The sequence below is a fragment of the Pungitius pungitius genome, chromosome 8 (genome assembly GCF_949316345.1).
Source record: "Pungitius pungitius chromosome 8, fPunPun2.1, whole genome shotgun sequence".
NCBI classification, from domain to species: Eukaryota; Metazoa; Chordata; class Actinopteri; order Perciformes; family Gasterosteidae; genus Pungitius; species Pungitius pungitius.
This window is the reverse complement of record NC_084907.1, coordinates 5,468,411-5,480,833: the sequence shown is the minus strand read 5'-3', so window position 1 is coordinate 5,480,833 and position 12,423 is coordinate 5,468,411. Positions and strand designations below refer to the sequence as shown.

General features: G+C 47.7%; 1 protein-coding gene across 1 annotated transcript; it reads right to left on the bottom strand.

Moving 5' to 3' along the window:
• Window positions 1-705: 705 nt before the first annotated feature.
• inka2 (inka box actin regulator 2) lies at window positions 706-12,222 on the bottom strand. Its single transcript, XM_037448185.2, has 2 exons — window positions 11,760-12,222; window positions 706-3,703 (listed from the first exon to the last, which is right to left on the bottom strand). The coding sequence occupies exons 1-2, from the start codon at window positions 11,829-11,831 to the stop codon at window positions 2,492-2,494; spliced, it is 1,284 nt and encodes a 427-aa protein (XP_037304082.2). The 5' UTR covers window positions 11,832-12,222; the 3' UTR covers window positions 706-2,491.
• Between the last annotated feature and the right edge of the window lie 201 nt (window positions 12,223-12,423).

The window sequence follows — 12,423 nt, the reverse complement described above, 5'->3', positions numbered from 1 at the left end:
ACACACGCTATGCCAACACAGAGAATATTGTAAAGGATCATTTATTTGCCTGTTTATTTGGAACTTGGGAAAGTTTTTTGCCACTTTTGCTTGAAAGTTGACTGAATCTAATAGAAGAATCTGCATTATTTAATTGACTAATTGATGACTCTATTAATGATTAACCTCACTTAAAAAGCACGACGTCACATCCACAACAGTTTCTTCAACAGGGAGGGCGATGTAATTAAATGCACTCACAAAGTGAACTGACTGATGCGCGTCTCACAGGGAGCATCTGAGGGGTTGAGTGTCACGGAGCGAGCCGCTGATGAACCGCCAGGCTGCACAGTCCATGTGGTTTATTTATTGAAGAGCCTCATGGAGTTGTACAGATTTAGAATCAATTTGGAGCAGCCGTGATGCAGAGGCAGCGAGTGACTCACTGGCTTTTGGCCTCGGTGAAGCTGTTTGTGATGCAGCTGCACTTCACCGGAGGAAAAAAAAAAAGAGCATAAAGCAAAATCTGTTGATCAGAGGCGGATATCTGTTTCATGGAACGCTATTTCCGATGGTAAACTTATGAGTAAATGTGGAGCTGTTTTATATGGGGTGACAATTTAGATAAGTTACCTCACGAAGACAATGGAGATCAATGATATGTTGTTGACTTCAACCGTGTAACAGCAATAAAAGACTTTAATACACAAAAGTCGAGACGCAGAGTAACATTTCTTCATGAAAACATATTTAATTTACAAAGACTCACACGGCACAGAATCACTACTGAAGGTTCGCAGAACCCCGATGAAGAAATATCAATAGTGCAGAAAAATTACACTTGGTAATTACACTGTAAATAGGAAGAAATAAATCAAACATCTACATACACATAATGCATGAAACTCAGCAGAAACTTCTGCCTGTGTGTGTGTGTGTCTGTGTGTGTGTTTGACCATCTTAATGTACAGTATGTATTGACCTGAATACTGAGACAACACCATATGGATCGACTCGCCAAGACACTCAAAGACCTAAAGGCCTAATCCCTGCTGGCTGAGTTGATTGGTTCGGGGATCCCAGTTAAAACTGAGTGAAATGAACCGTTTGTCTTTCACAATAGCAACAAGTTAGCGTGTGGGATTGTCCTTGCATAACAGTGGTCCTCTATAGAAACAAAGCATTTTGAGTTTGAGCGTCCCGTCCTGAGGGAATCCTGACATTTATGTCAGTTTGTGAAGAAAGCTTTGTTTTTTTGTTTTGTTTTATTGTTACGATGCTGCATGAAGTAAAACAAACCAACCAACATTGGAACTGTTCATTATGATACAACAGCATAAGATGAATTGATCAGGTTGCTGTTTGAACACATACATGACGTTGCTGAGGGTTTCAATGTTTCTGTGACAGAATTATTTGTGCAGAATTATCAAAATCCTGCGATTTGACGTTAGAGGCAATGTTTGTTATTGCTGCTGTTTGGTGAATGATAAACATGTACAATGTCCCTGTTACAGCGCTGTGAATGTACTCACACAGTATTTAACATAATGGTGATAATTCAGCTCGTGCTCAAAGCCTTGAGATTGGACAGGCCGGCTTTTGGACGTTGTGGAGCTTTACATAACTACCAGATGGCCGTCAGTCAGTGCCATCTTTACCCCCTTTTCTGTGGGCCGACAGTTGACCCGACGCGTGCCGTGTCGGCATGACGGAGAAGAAAAACAAGCGCTCTCCAACACGGCTACGGGCCAGACGTGGCTGATCGCTTGGTTCGAAATCTCAAAAGTTGAATGTGCAATCTCCTGCGCTAGACGTGCACGGCATTGCTGTGACGAAGTGAAGAGGCTTCTCTGAACTCTGTTTGAAACCCATTTGAATGCGGTGAAGTGTCTCCTTCCCTGAGCAAAGTGAGTGAGATGGGCTTCCACAGCGCCGGGGCCGGCGGGAAACAGAAGTGAGCTTATGGCCGTGTTGGGTGGCAGTGCGTTCAGTAACGGCTGTTTGCAGCATGGCTTATAAAAACTTCAACCATGCAATCCAACAGTTGGTGTTTCTATTCATAGATGCAAATAAGTGAGATATAGAGTCCTGCAGCGCAGCAGTGAAATGTCCGTGGATTATTTATAAAGATCCGCAATGATGGAAACATTCTGTGAGAGATGTCCGGTCTTTTGGGACATCGATAGAAACCAGTCATACGTGCGCACACACACACACACACACACACACACACAAACACACGTAAGAGATGAAAGGTGAACAATACAAAACTTGCAGCATAAGTCTTTTAAAAAAGTCTCTAAACTAACTCTCCAGCAGACACTCACCCACGCAGACACACGCATCAAACAAGATATGGGTTTTTAGGATTGTCAGACAGCATCTTGTCTTGATCATCTCGTTGTGGGTTCTCAAGTTCATCGGTTCATTTTCGGAAGACAACTGTAAACCCCCCCCAAAAGCCCACCGGCACCTGTCGCTCACTCGGTTTGGCATCACTGGCAGTCTGTCAGACCCACACAGCTGTGTTGTAGTCAAACAAGGGCTGCATTTTCTCTGGCTGTCTCCTGTCCAAATACATCCCGGCCAACGGCTGCTGGTGGAACCGGGGGAAGTGGTGCTGTTGGTTCTTCTCGTCCTCTGCTAGATAGCAACACGACCTGCCTTTGCCCTGCTGTCCGTTCGCCCAGAAAGGCAGGTAGAAGCTGCCTCTCGAACTTTTGGGGGCCCCCTTCTTTGGCCTTTTGAGGGCCCCCTTCTTTGGCCTTTTGAAGAGGTCTCCCTCCGGCAGCTCGGGAGCCATCCAGCCGGGCCTCTCCTTCAGCAGCTTGTCCCTGTCGGGCCGGACGCCGCGCAGGAACTTCTTGAAGATGTTTGTGGTCAGGGAGAACTTCTTGCAGATCTCCTGCGAGCGGCTGAGGCGCAGCGGGTGAGCCGGCGTGTCCGGCCGGTCCGCCCCTCCGTCCTCTGCTCTCCTCCCCGCCTCCTCCCCTCCGCCCTCCTCCCTCTCCGCTTCGGGCAGGTCCAGCCAGTTGCCCACCAGGTCGGCGAAGACGTTGTCGCCCAGCACCAGGGGCTGGCGGTTGCGGCTGCGGCTCATGAGCGAGGAAGTCCAGTCGCTGGCGTCATCGGCGCTGTCCTGGGAGTAGTCGCTGTCCAACGAAGGGCCTTCTCTGGAGAGGCTGTACAGGATCCCCGGCAGGTCCGCCGCCTGCGCCCGGCGGGGAGCCTGCGGCCGAGCGCGGGGCTCCACCGGGGGGTTTCCCACCGTCGGCCCATAGAAATCCACCTGCGGTGCGGAGTAGCCCGACCACCTCTTGGGCATGGACTCGAGGTCATTCTCGCTCCTCGCGCCACGTCCCCCGCTCTCGCTCTCGAGGCTGGACGCCGAGGAGGACGAGGTTCCCGTGCTGCCTCTGTTCCGAGGCGGGGAGGCGCCTCCGCTCCCCGGGGACGGACTTGCGCTCTGCATCGGGCTGGGGCTGCGCTCCCCCGGCGCGCTCCGTCTGAAGCTGGACCCCCGATCCTCGAGCGGGGTGGGAGCCGCTGCGGCCGGCGCTTCGGGAGGAGGCGGATGCGGGAGTCGCCGGTTGACGGGACGACCTGAAATGTCGAGGTTTTCAAGCGCTGTCTGGACCTGAAGGAGCTTGAGTTCCTGGAGGGCTCCCATCATCGAATTCATCTGAGCGTGGAGGCCATCGCCGGCTTCTTTCATGCACAGCTGCAGGGAGACGGAGAGAAAGAGACATGATGAGAGACAAAGAAAAAAATGTAAATGCACTTTAGTTTAATAGCTAAAGACCTCTTGTGGAGGTCGTCAACTCCTTCCTTCGACTCGTCAGCCTTCCGGCACGACACGTCTCGTCCATCAGGGATTCATTCGCTGTCCCCCCTCTTGTTCATCACTTATGTCAGCGGCCGCACGAATCCAATTACATAGCTTCAACTGGCCTTATTAACAGCATTACATTCATGGCTCCATGGAAAAACACAGTTGAAGTCTGTCTGTTCAGGCTGTGCACCTTGTTTAGTCATGGGTTATGTGACCTAGTTTGGGATGACGGTCCAGGGTCCCATATGGCCTCAGCATGAGACTGGATCCAACCCATGAAAGCTGCAAAACAGACGAGCTATCCACCCGTTTCTCTATTTTACTCACTTGTGCATCTCCATTTCCCATCCACTTACTTTAATCCATATTTGCTCTTTGCTCTGGGCTCTTTGTCTCCACTCTTACTTCCTTCTGTGCAGCAGTGATACGCTCTGCTTTCCTCCTCCTCCTCCTCCTCCTCCTCCTCTTCTCTGTTTCGGCTATCTCCTGTTTAAGAGCCCATGTCATGTGATCCTAGACTAACCGTTTCTCCTGAAGGGCGGACAGAACGCCCACGGGCAGCGTCCTGACCCGTGTCTCAACTTGAACCGTTTGACCCCAGGCCTTTTGAATTGTTCTCTTGTTTATCTTCCTTTAAGAACAGGCTCACAAATGTCAAATGAAGCAACTGATTGAGGACTAAATCTGCTCGGAGGCCTCCTTTCTTTAAATGAACAAAGCGTCTGTGGGAAGGTGAGAGGAAGCACGCCAGGAATTTTGAAAACGTGCCAGGTGTCTGTGGGAACTTGTTGTGTGATCAACACTTCTTTTCGCTTCTTCATACCAACATCCGTTGATCTGTCAAGATCTGTCCTGTTAAACTGTAACGAGACAGATAACCGTCGACTAAACACGAATGCAGTGTGCTTCTCACAAAACAGGCCTCTATGTGTCTAATCTAATGTAACATGCAATGTCACTGCCTAAAATGATCTAAAAATAACAGTTATTCTATTGTAAATCTATCAAATCTTGAGAATCGAAACCCGACCCTTACCTTCTATAAACTGTCACAGTTCTGAGAATCCCTTTCTGTCTCCCTGTTAGTTCGTAGTGCAGCGTGTCACCGTCTCTCACCTTTCTAACGGATCTGTCTGGCAGACCCTATATGTATCTCTCTCCAATGGGGGCACAGCGCTGGGCGTGACAGCCAATCAGCGTTGGCCGTCTAGACTGTAATCCCCAAACGTTGGCAGGGGAGTGTGGGGGGGGGGGCCCTGGGGGGGTCACTCATGCGGAAACGGACCAACAATGAGAGGAGCAAGGAGGCAGATTGCAAGTGAGAGGGACGGTGAGAGTCAGCCGGCTGTAAGGATGGGAGGCCAAAGATGGGAGGGGGTGGGGGGGGGGGGGTGATGGGTGGGGATCCTTCGCCATATGTTTTAATGTCCAAGAGTAAACTGTTGTTGGATTTAATTATGGATGACACCATAGGAACACATGAGGGGGGGGTGTAACATCATCAGGCTGTGATATTTAATCTTGAGGGAGCATTGATTGTGTTGCCCCCCCTTCCCCAGCCCAGGGTGGGAAAAGTCGCTGCCTTGGACAACTGGCAACCTGTAAGTACTGTGAGAGAAGGGACTGTTGCAGAGTTCTGCTTTCCTGTGAAATACACACATGTTCTTCATTGCAAAAATGATCTTTTACATTTAAATAAATGTAAGCATTCTATAAGGAGTCAATTCAAAATTGGCTTTCTTTGGGGTTGCCATTGACAGCCAGTTGGGCTGTTCACCAGTTTGGTTCGAGCATGAAGCTGGCTTTGATGTTTTTGATGAAAGACAATTCTCCATGTCCCCTTGAGAAAAATTCATTTCCACTTCAATAATCATTCAACATTCAGGTTGAAAGTTTATTTTGTAAACACTTGAAAGAACCCGCACAGTGAATGACATTCAGCTGTATTCTGTGCAAGTTACCAGATGTTGGCATAGAAAAAAAGAGGTTTGCCATTTGGATGATTACATATTTGCTCATAAGTATTGCTTTCAATTAATTTCCTGTCAATCAATGGCCTGTAAATTGACACTTATCCAATACCTGGCGCCCGTTACCCTGAAGCCTCATCGCTAACATATGGCCGAGTAAGGTACACGGGGGGCGTTAACGGCCTCTGAGATCACCTAGCGATGCACATGCCGGGAACAAAAGCCTCGGAGCTTCCCGTTGTATCGCTAAATGAGGCAGAGAAGGTTCATGTAATTAGCACAACCGGGTTGTCTCTCGTCTCTGTGCCTTCCACATATGGCTGACTTCAGTAGCTGTAATTGGCTGCGTCCTGGGAGAGGCTTGCAGAGAGTACGTAATTACGGTTTACTTTCCTCCACATCAAAGGTCAACAAGTCTGGAGACAAGTTGACGTGCAGAATTATGTATTGTTGCAACATCTTTAGAGGCAGACATGCGGCTTCGGGGGATCAGCTGAGGGATTAACGCACTCTGAGCTGCTGGGGAAATTTGGACCACTTAAATGTATTATGTCTGATTTTGAAATATTATCTGCAGTCTGAAAGGGTCTCACCTGTTTGCACACGCTAACTAAACACACCTTAATTCAACACTCACATGCAACTTTCCCATTATCCCCTAAAATGCAGGCCTTTCCGTTGGTTATTTAAAACCCAGAGTTGTTTACTGCCATTTCTATTCTCAGGCTACATTAATAATTCATATTGTGCCCTGCGGAACAAACAGAACAACAGTAGTAGACTAAACCCTATTATTCCACCTCCTCCATACAAACTAACTCAATGCACTGGTGCCATTTCAAGGCTGAACGTTTTGGCCCAAATATGTCAGCCTTTTCAGCCTTCTTTCTGCCGCCTGCTTGGGAATGCAAAAAGTGACTTTTACAAAAAAGGGTCCTGCAGCGGTTTCTAGTCTAAACAACGTGTGAATCAGCTCAGAACGTCACTAGGATAAAGACACAGTGGATGCAGACCAACATAAGCACCTTGAGGTCTTACCCGGAATAAAAATGGAGCAACAAAAAAATCTGTCTAATCTAATTAAATAAGAGAACTGGGGTGAAATTGGGGCTGCAGGAAATGGTTCTACTGCACATGTATTTTTAAGTTCAGTTGAATCTTCTTTTGAACTTAAGCCTCCAACTTCTTCAGCCATTTAATTAAGTGTGTATTTTCCAAGATATATATACATATTCTTTTTAATAAAGCAAACCGGCTGAATGGATGAAAGAAAGACGGCCTGGATGTCCAGATTCTGCCCCTTCTCACCCCACTTCTTCTTCTCTGGCTGCAGCAAAGCGGACATGATTGGCAATTAACGGCTGAATGCTTCAAAGTGTAAAAACAATTACTTGCAGTCTTGGATCAATGTTTAATGGAGGCTTAAAACTTCTGCCCATTTTAATCTCAAGAAGGAATTGAAATTGATTGGTGATTGTTCATTTCACACACTCACGTCAAGGGTCCGTGACATGGAGATGAATCTTATGAAGCATTCAATATGCATGAAAGGGAATTAAATACCACAAAGTATGAATGAATCAATGCTCCTCCTCTGCCGTGTACTGAGATCACGCTCTCTGCCTTCATGGCAGCCCACAAACAAAATTCACAGGGCAAACACACTGAGCTCACACATCCCAACACGCCTCGCTCCAATGACCTCTTGTGTGCGCTGTTCGCTCGAACCCATGAACCGTAATGTCAGGTGAGAAATTAAACTGTGAATCATGGGCCATTCACTGTTGTTGTTTATCTGTTATTGGCTGCTGGGGGAAGAAGTAGTGAGGCCAAGCTTATCTGACCCAAAAGCTGCTCCTGTTCAGAAGGCCAGCAGCTAGTCCGCTCCACCCTCCACCTCCACCTCCACCCCTAATTAAAAATGAATGGTGGGCTGTGTGGGTCAAGGACAGAAATGGGGTCTCTGTCCGTGGGGGGGGGGGTGACACAGAGAGGGTCTCTGTGGCCGAGCCGCTGGACGTGTGTCGTGGGCCGCCTTCGAGGCCGCAATCAAGAGGGCAGTAAAAGCTGTGAAGCATTCGCTGGAAAAATGACTTGCACACGCGGCAATGAATGCCTCTTTGACGAAAAGGGAACATGGTGGCACTGTTTGGTCCGAATGCCCTTGGGGGGGGGGGCACGTTCAGGAGAAGGAAGTGTAAATAATGCTCGATAAAAACCTCACCCGAGTGTTGTGCTTGTGTTATATTGAATGTGTTGAGGCGCTTGTACGTGGAATTGCGCTTACAGTCTTAATTAAGAATGTTCGATAACTCCTTTCAGAAACAGAGTCGTTCTGCGTCGCCGGACAACGCTCACAATTAAAACGAGAGCACCTGTCGTCTGCGCATGAGCCAATGTCTTTGGGGAGTATAACAGGCCCCTTTAGCCCCCCCCCCCTCCCCGTATGCATCACTGTATGTCAGCAGAATGTCAGACACGTTCTGCCCCCGTTTCACACCAAATGGAATCAATGTGTTTTTTTTTTTTCTTTCAATACAAAGCGTGTGTTTAGATTCATTAACCCGTTTCCTGCTCCAAATCATTCAGGACACCACAAGCGCTGCGCTGCTGATGCTCAGCGGGACTCGGGTCGGGTTTCATCTTCGGCATGAACACCGTCTGGGATCCAAATATCTGTTTTCTTCCCGGCTGAAAATCCTCAGCGGAATCAATAAATGCTGTGGACGGGCACCACGACCAACTCCACCGCCCACCACCCCCCCCCCCCCCCCCCCCCGAATCTAGTTCTGTTCATTACGACACGCAATGTCACTGTCACTCTGGTTCTTATTTTTTTTTACGTTGGGTAGCTGATTTTTTAAGGAAAAGAAATTGCAACTATGATTACAACTTTATACGCCAATTATTTCTCAAAATTCTCTTGAAAACTTGTTCTGCTGTCCCCAGGTGGCCATAAAAAACCCCAATCTGTATTCCTTTTAAAAAGTCCGCAACAAGATCTTTTATTTCCGTGGCAGAACACTTCCAAAAATCCAATTTATTTTAACCACACAAAGCAATAACCTGAAACAAAATGTCATTTGAAAGGGTCCAAAGACACAGAGCCATGCCGATGAGAACAAATCCACCGTTATTTCTTCAAACAACACAGTAATAAAGCAGGTTCTGTGCACGAGGCCTCAAGATGATGAACTGGCTTTGTAGAAGCCATCTCAAACACAACGATCGCCCTGCAGCTGCCACTCTGAGCGATGCCAATTTTAGCTGAAGGGGAAGGAAGGGCAGGCTGGAGAGCAGGAGCCACGAGGGAGCCACCAAACAAACACGCTTAAAGTTATACCACGCTAGGCTTCTTTGTTCCACGTGTCGCTCTCTGATACCGCGCCCTGAAGGTAACAAAGGACGTGCGCCGTGTTTTCCTCACATTTCATGACCTCATTCTCCTGCCGGCTTTGGCTGTTGAACCTCCAAGCCGACAGTTATGTTTTTGAAATGCGCCTCGGGGGGTGTGACGGAGGGATAGAGCAGCGCGATGCATGTGGAATCAGCTCCAGCAGGGATGACGCCGAAAAAGGTTCGACTTGCGCATTAGTCCCGGAAAATGCAGGTGTGAACCCTGCGGTTAGACGTTGTGACTCAGAGACGCGTCGGCGTTTGCACTGAGCGGGCCCCGGAAAGGCTTTACTCCGTGACTCCTTGTCTGTGTTGTGAATGACGAGTCAAGCGTGGGCTTGGACAATATTTTCATTGTTGCCATTTAGTCCTCAGGATCAGAAGGAGCCGCGCAGTGATTCTTCCAGGTACAAAGTGGAGCTAACAACCTGTTGACAAACTCTATTTTCAGTTTGTACAAGCGGTGACACACCGGAGCTGACAGCTTTGGGGTTTAGCATCCACTGGCGTGGTTGGATGTGGTCAGCAGTAAGAACAAATAGCCCCGGACCTCGTCGGGTCAAGGGTCAAATGTTCAAGTGTGACCTTCCACTGCCCCACACAGACAGCCCGGGGGCTCACGTTGCAATAACCCTCCGAACAATGCAAACCACAAGGTGCACATTTGAAGACCCAAACAACGTGTGAACAACTTGTTTCTTTCACATCATGAGGACTTCACAAAGTTTCTAACCTTTTTAAAAAACACGCTGTATACCGTTTGAGGTATTTGGATGTTTTTTTGCATCTATTCCTAGCAGCAACCATATCTTTTGGTATTGCGCTTGTTAATTGCTTTAGGTTTTTAAAAAATGAGTTCAAGTATAAGAACATACTTTTTGCGTAATTTATTAAGCATTGGGGCACAATTAGGGTTAAATATATAAATGAGATTAAATGACAATTCAATCTGACCGTTCGGCTCATTGAATCTTGCCTTAACAGTGCAGTTAATTCACTCAACATCCTCTGCATTGATTATTATCAAACCTGTTACGGTATTGGTAACGTACGGCCCTCAAATTATTCTTAATTATGTGCTTTACTGAGTCTTGTATGCGAGATTACAAGCGTCTTATAACTGATTTTTATAGAGACGACTGGAACACGATGTCGTCCCGAACAACAGCAGCTTCACCCAGCTTCATTCGGTCACCTGGTTGAGGATTTTCCGCTGGTTGGGTGTTTTGTGAGCCCCGCAGCGCACAGATGGAGCTTGTTTTAGCGCTCTCCACTGGGCGACGGGGTAAAGGATCCGTCACGGCGCAAAGAAAAGTGACAACCTTGGCATGGACGCCCCTCGTTTTCTCTCTGAGCAACAGATTGAATCCCACATGGCCCATAACCGGCATCTGTTTGACCCCCCCACCCCCCCTCCCCACCCCACCACACCCCGCCGTGGCTCGGCGCTCTTTCTGTTCCATCCGACAACCATGTTCTGCTGCTGGCCTCATCGACTCCCCCTTGAGATCTGAAGCGCCACTCCGCGGACCTGTGGCTAATCCAATGAGGTCACGGAGCACGAGGCCTTTCCGAGGCCCGGTGGCTGCAGTGAAGGAAATAGAAAGATGGTTCCAAATGAGATCCGTGCCAGTTAAGGCTCCTTCTTGTGAACGGGTGCTCAGTGTGATTCGGGTGTGGACGGGTGCAGCGTCCAGGTCGCGCTCTCCAGTTCCAAGGACGGGGCTGAGAGACGGCGCTTTAAATGTGCCACCATGAAGCACATGTGTTTATTATATGACAGGAGACATATCACAGAAGGGGTTGGTGGTATTATAACGTGATGAGCCGCAGTGTGACTGCCAGCAGCTGATGATTGTTTTCTTCTCTGGTTGATTAGTTTTTTAAAAAATTTTTTTAGATAAATTGTGTTCAAAATGTCTTTAACTTTGGTTTCTAGGTGAAATCTTCAAATATCTTGTTTTCAGTTTACAATTATATTTAAAGCACAAAATCATCACATTCTAAAGATCCAGAGCCGGGAAAACTCAAAGTGAACCAACTACTAATATCATATCAGAACTCTCGCTGGATTACGCTGTCAATCCCTTAATCGACTATTCACTAACCAACCAATCTCCAGTCCATTGCAAATGAGGATTAAGAATCTTGAAACTCGTTTTTTTTAATTTTTGTTTTTTTTTAGGATCCCTCTGATTAAGTCTTCCTTGAGAGAAGGGAAGAAACTGTGTCGCTCATTAAGATTTAAAACATCTGTCCCAGATGGAGAGGAGGAGGATATGTACACATGCCTCTGGTGTGCTCAAAGCTTTAAGCTTACAAAGATTAACAGGGTAAAAAAAGAAAGAAAATAAATACACATGGATCCCCAAATGAAGCTGAAAAACTTAAAATATGAGCGTATGAGAGATACATCATGTGTGAAAAACATATAATATTTTTGTAATGAGGAATTGATTTGATTTTTTTTTCTCCTTGCACATCGAAACTGCTACACGCACGATATGAACATCACAAGGTGGATCCACATCTGCTGATCGCAATGGTAGAAGAAGTAGAGTAGATAAAACGGAACGTACCAGCTCCTGCTTCAGTCGCCTCAGACACGCGTCCATGTTCTTGCCCTCTGGTTTGGGGAGCCGTTGCTCCATCTTTGGGATGTTGAAAAAATACTGAAAGTATCTCAGAATAAACGCGTGGCGTGTCGCCGCTGGAGCATGTCCGCGCAGAGCTCCCTGCTGGGCAGGCGGATTAAAAACCACGCTCCGGCGCACGAGAGCACGGGACGATCTGCTATCGGAGATGCGCAAAAGCCTGCTGAGGAATGCGCGCGCGTGGCTCGTGACTCAAATCCTGTAATCATGAAAAAAAAAATGAAAAAAAAACACACCACTGATGACGAAAAATGCGTTTACTGCAAACATGTTCATGAGCTCCTTCTTGTGGCTGCATCCCGAGGCTCGGCCCGTGTGCGTGTCTCAGTGGCTCCTGGCAGCCTGCTGCGCGTTCGCGTGTGCGTGTGCGTGTGTGTTGCTCAGCACGTTTCCCTCCTCTGCTTCCCCCCCCCCCCCCCCCCATTCAAGAGGAGCGCATCCAACTGGCCCCAATGAAGGACTGACTCTCATCCCAAACCAGGCTCCGTCATTTACTAACTAGCCCCGATTCGTCCACTGCAGCTCGCAACGACGTCCCGCTAAAACATCTGGACGTATTTTGAATCAAGATTCAAAGAATTGATGGTAC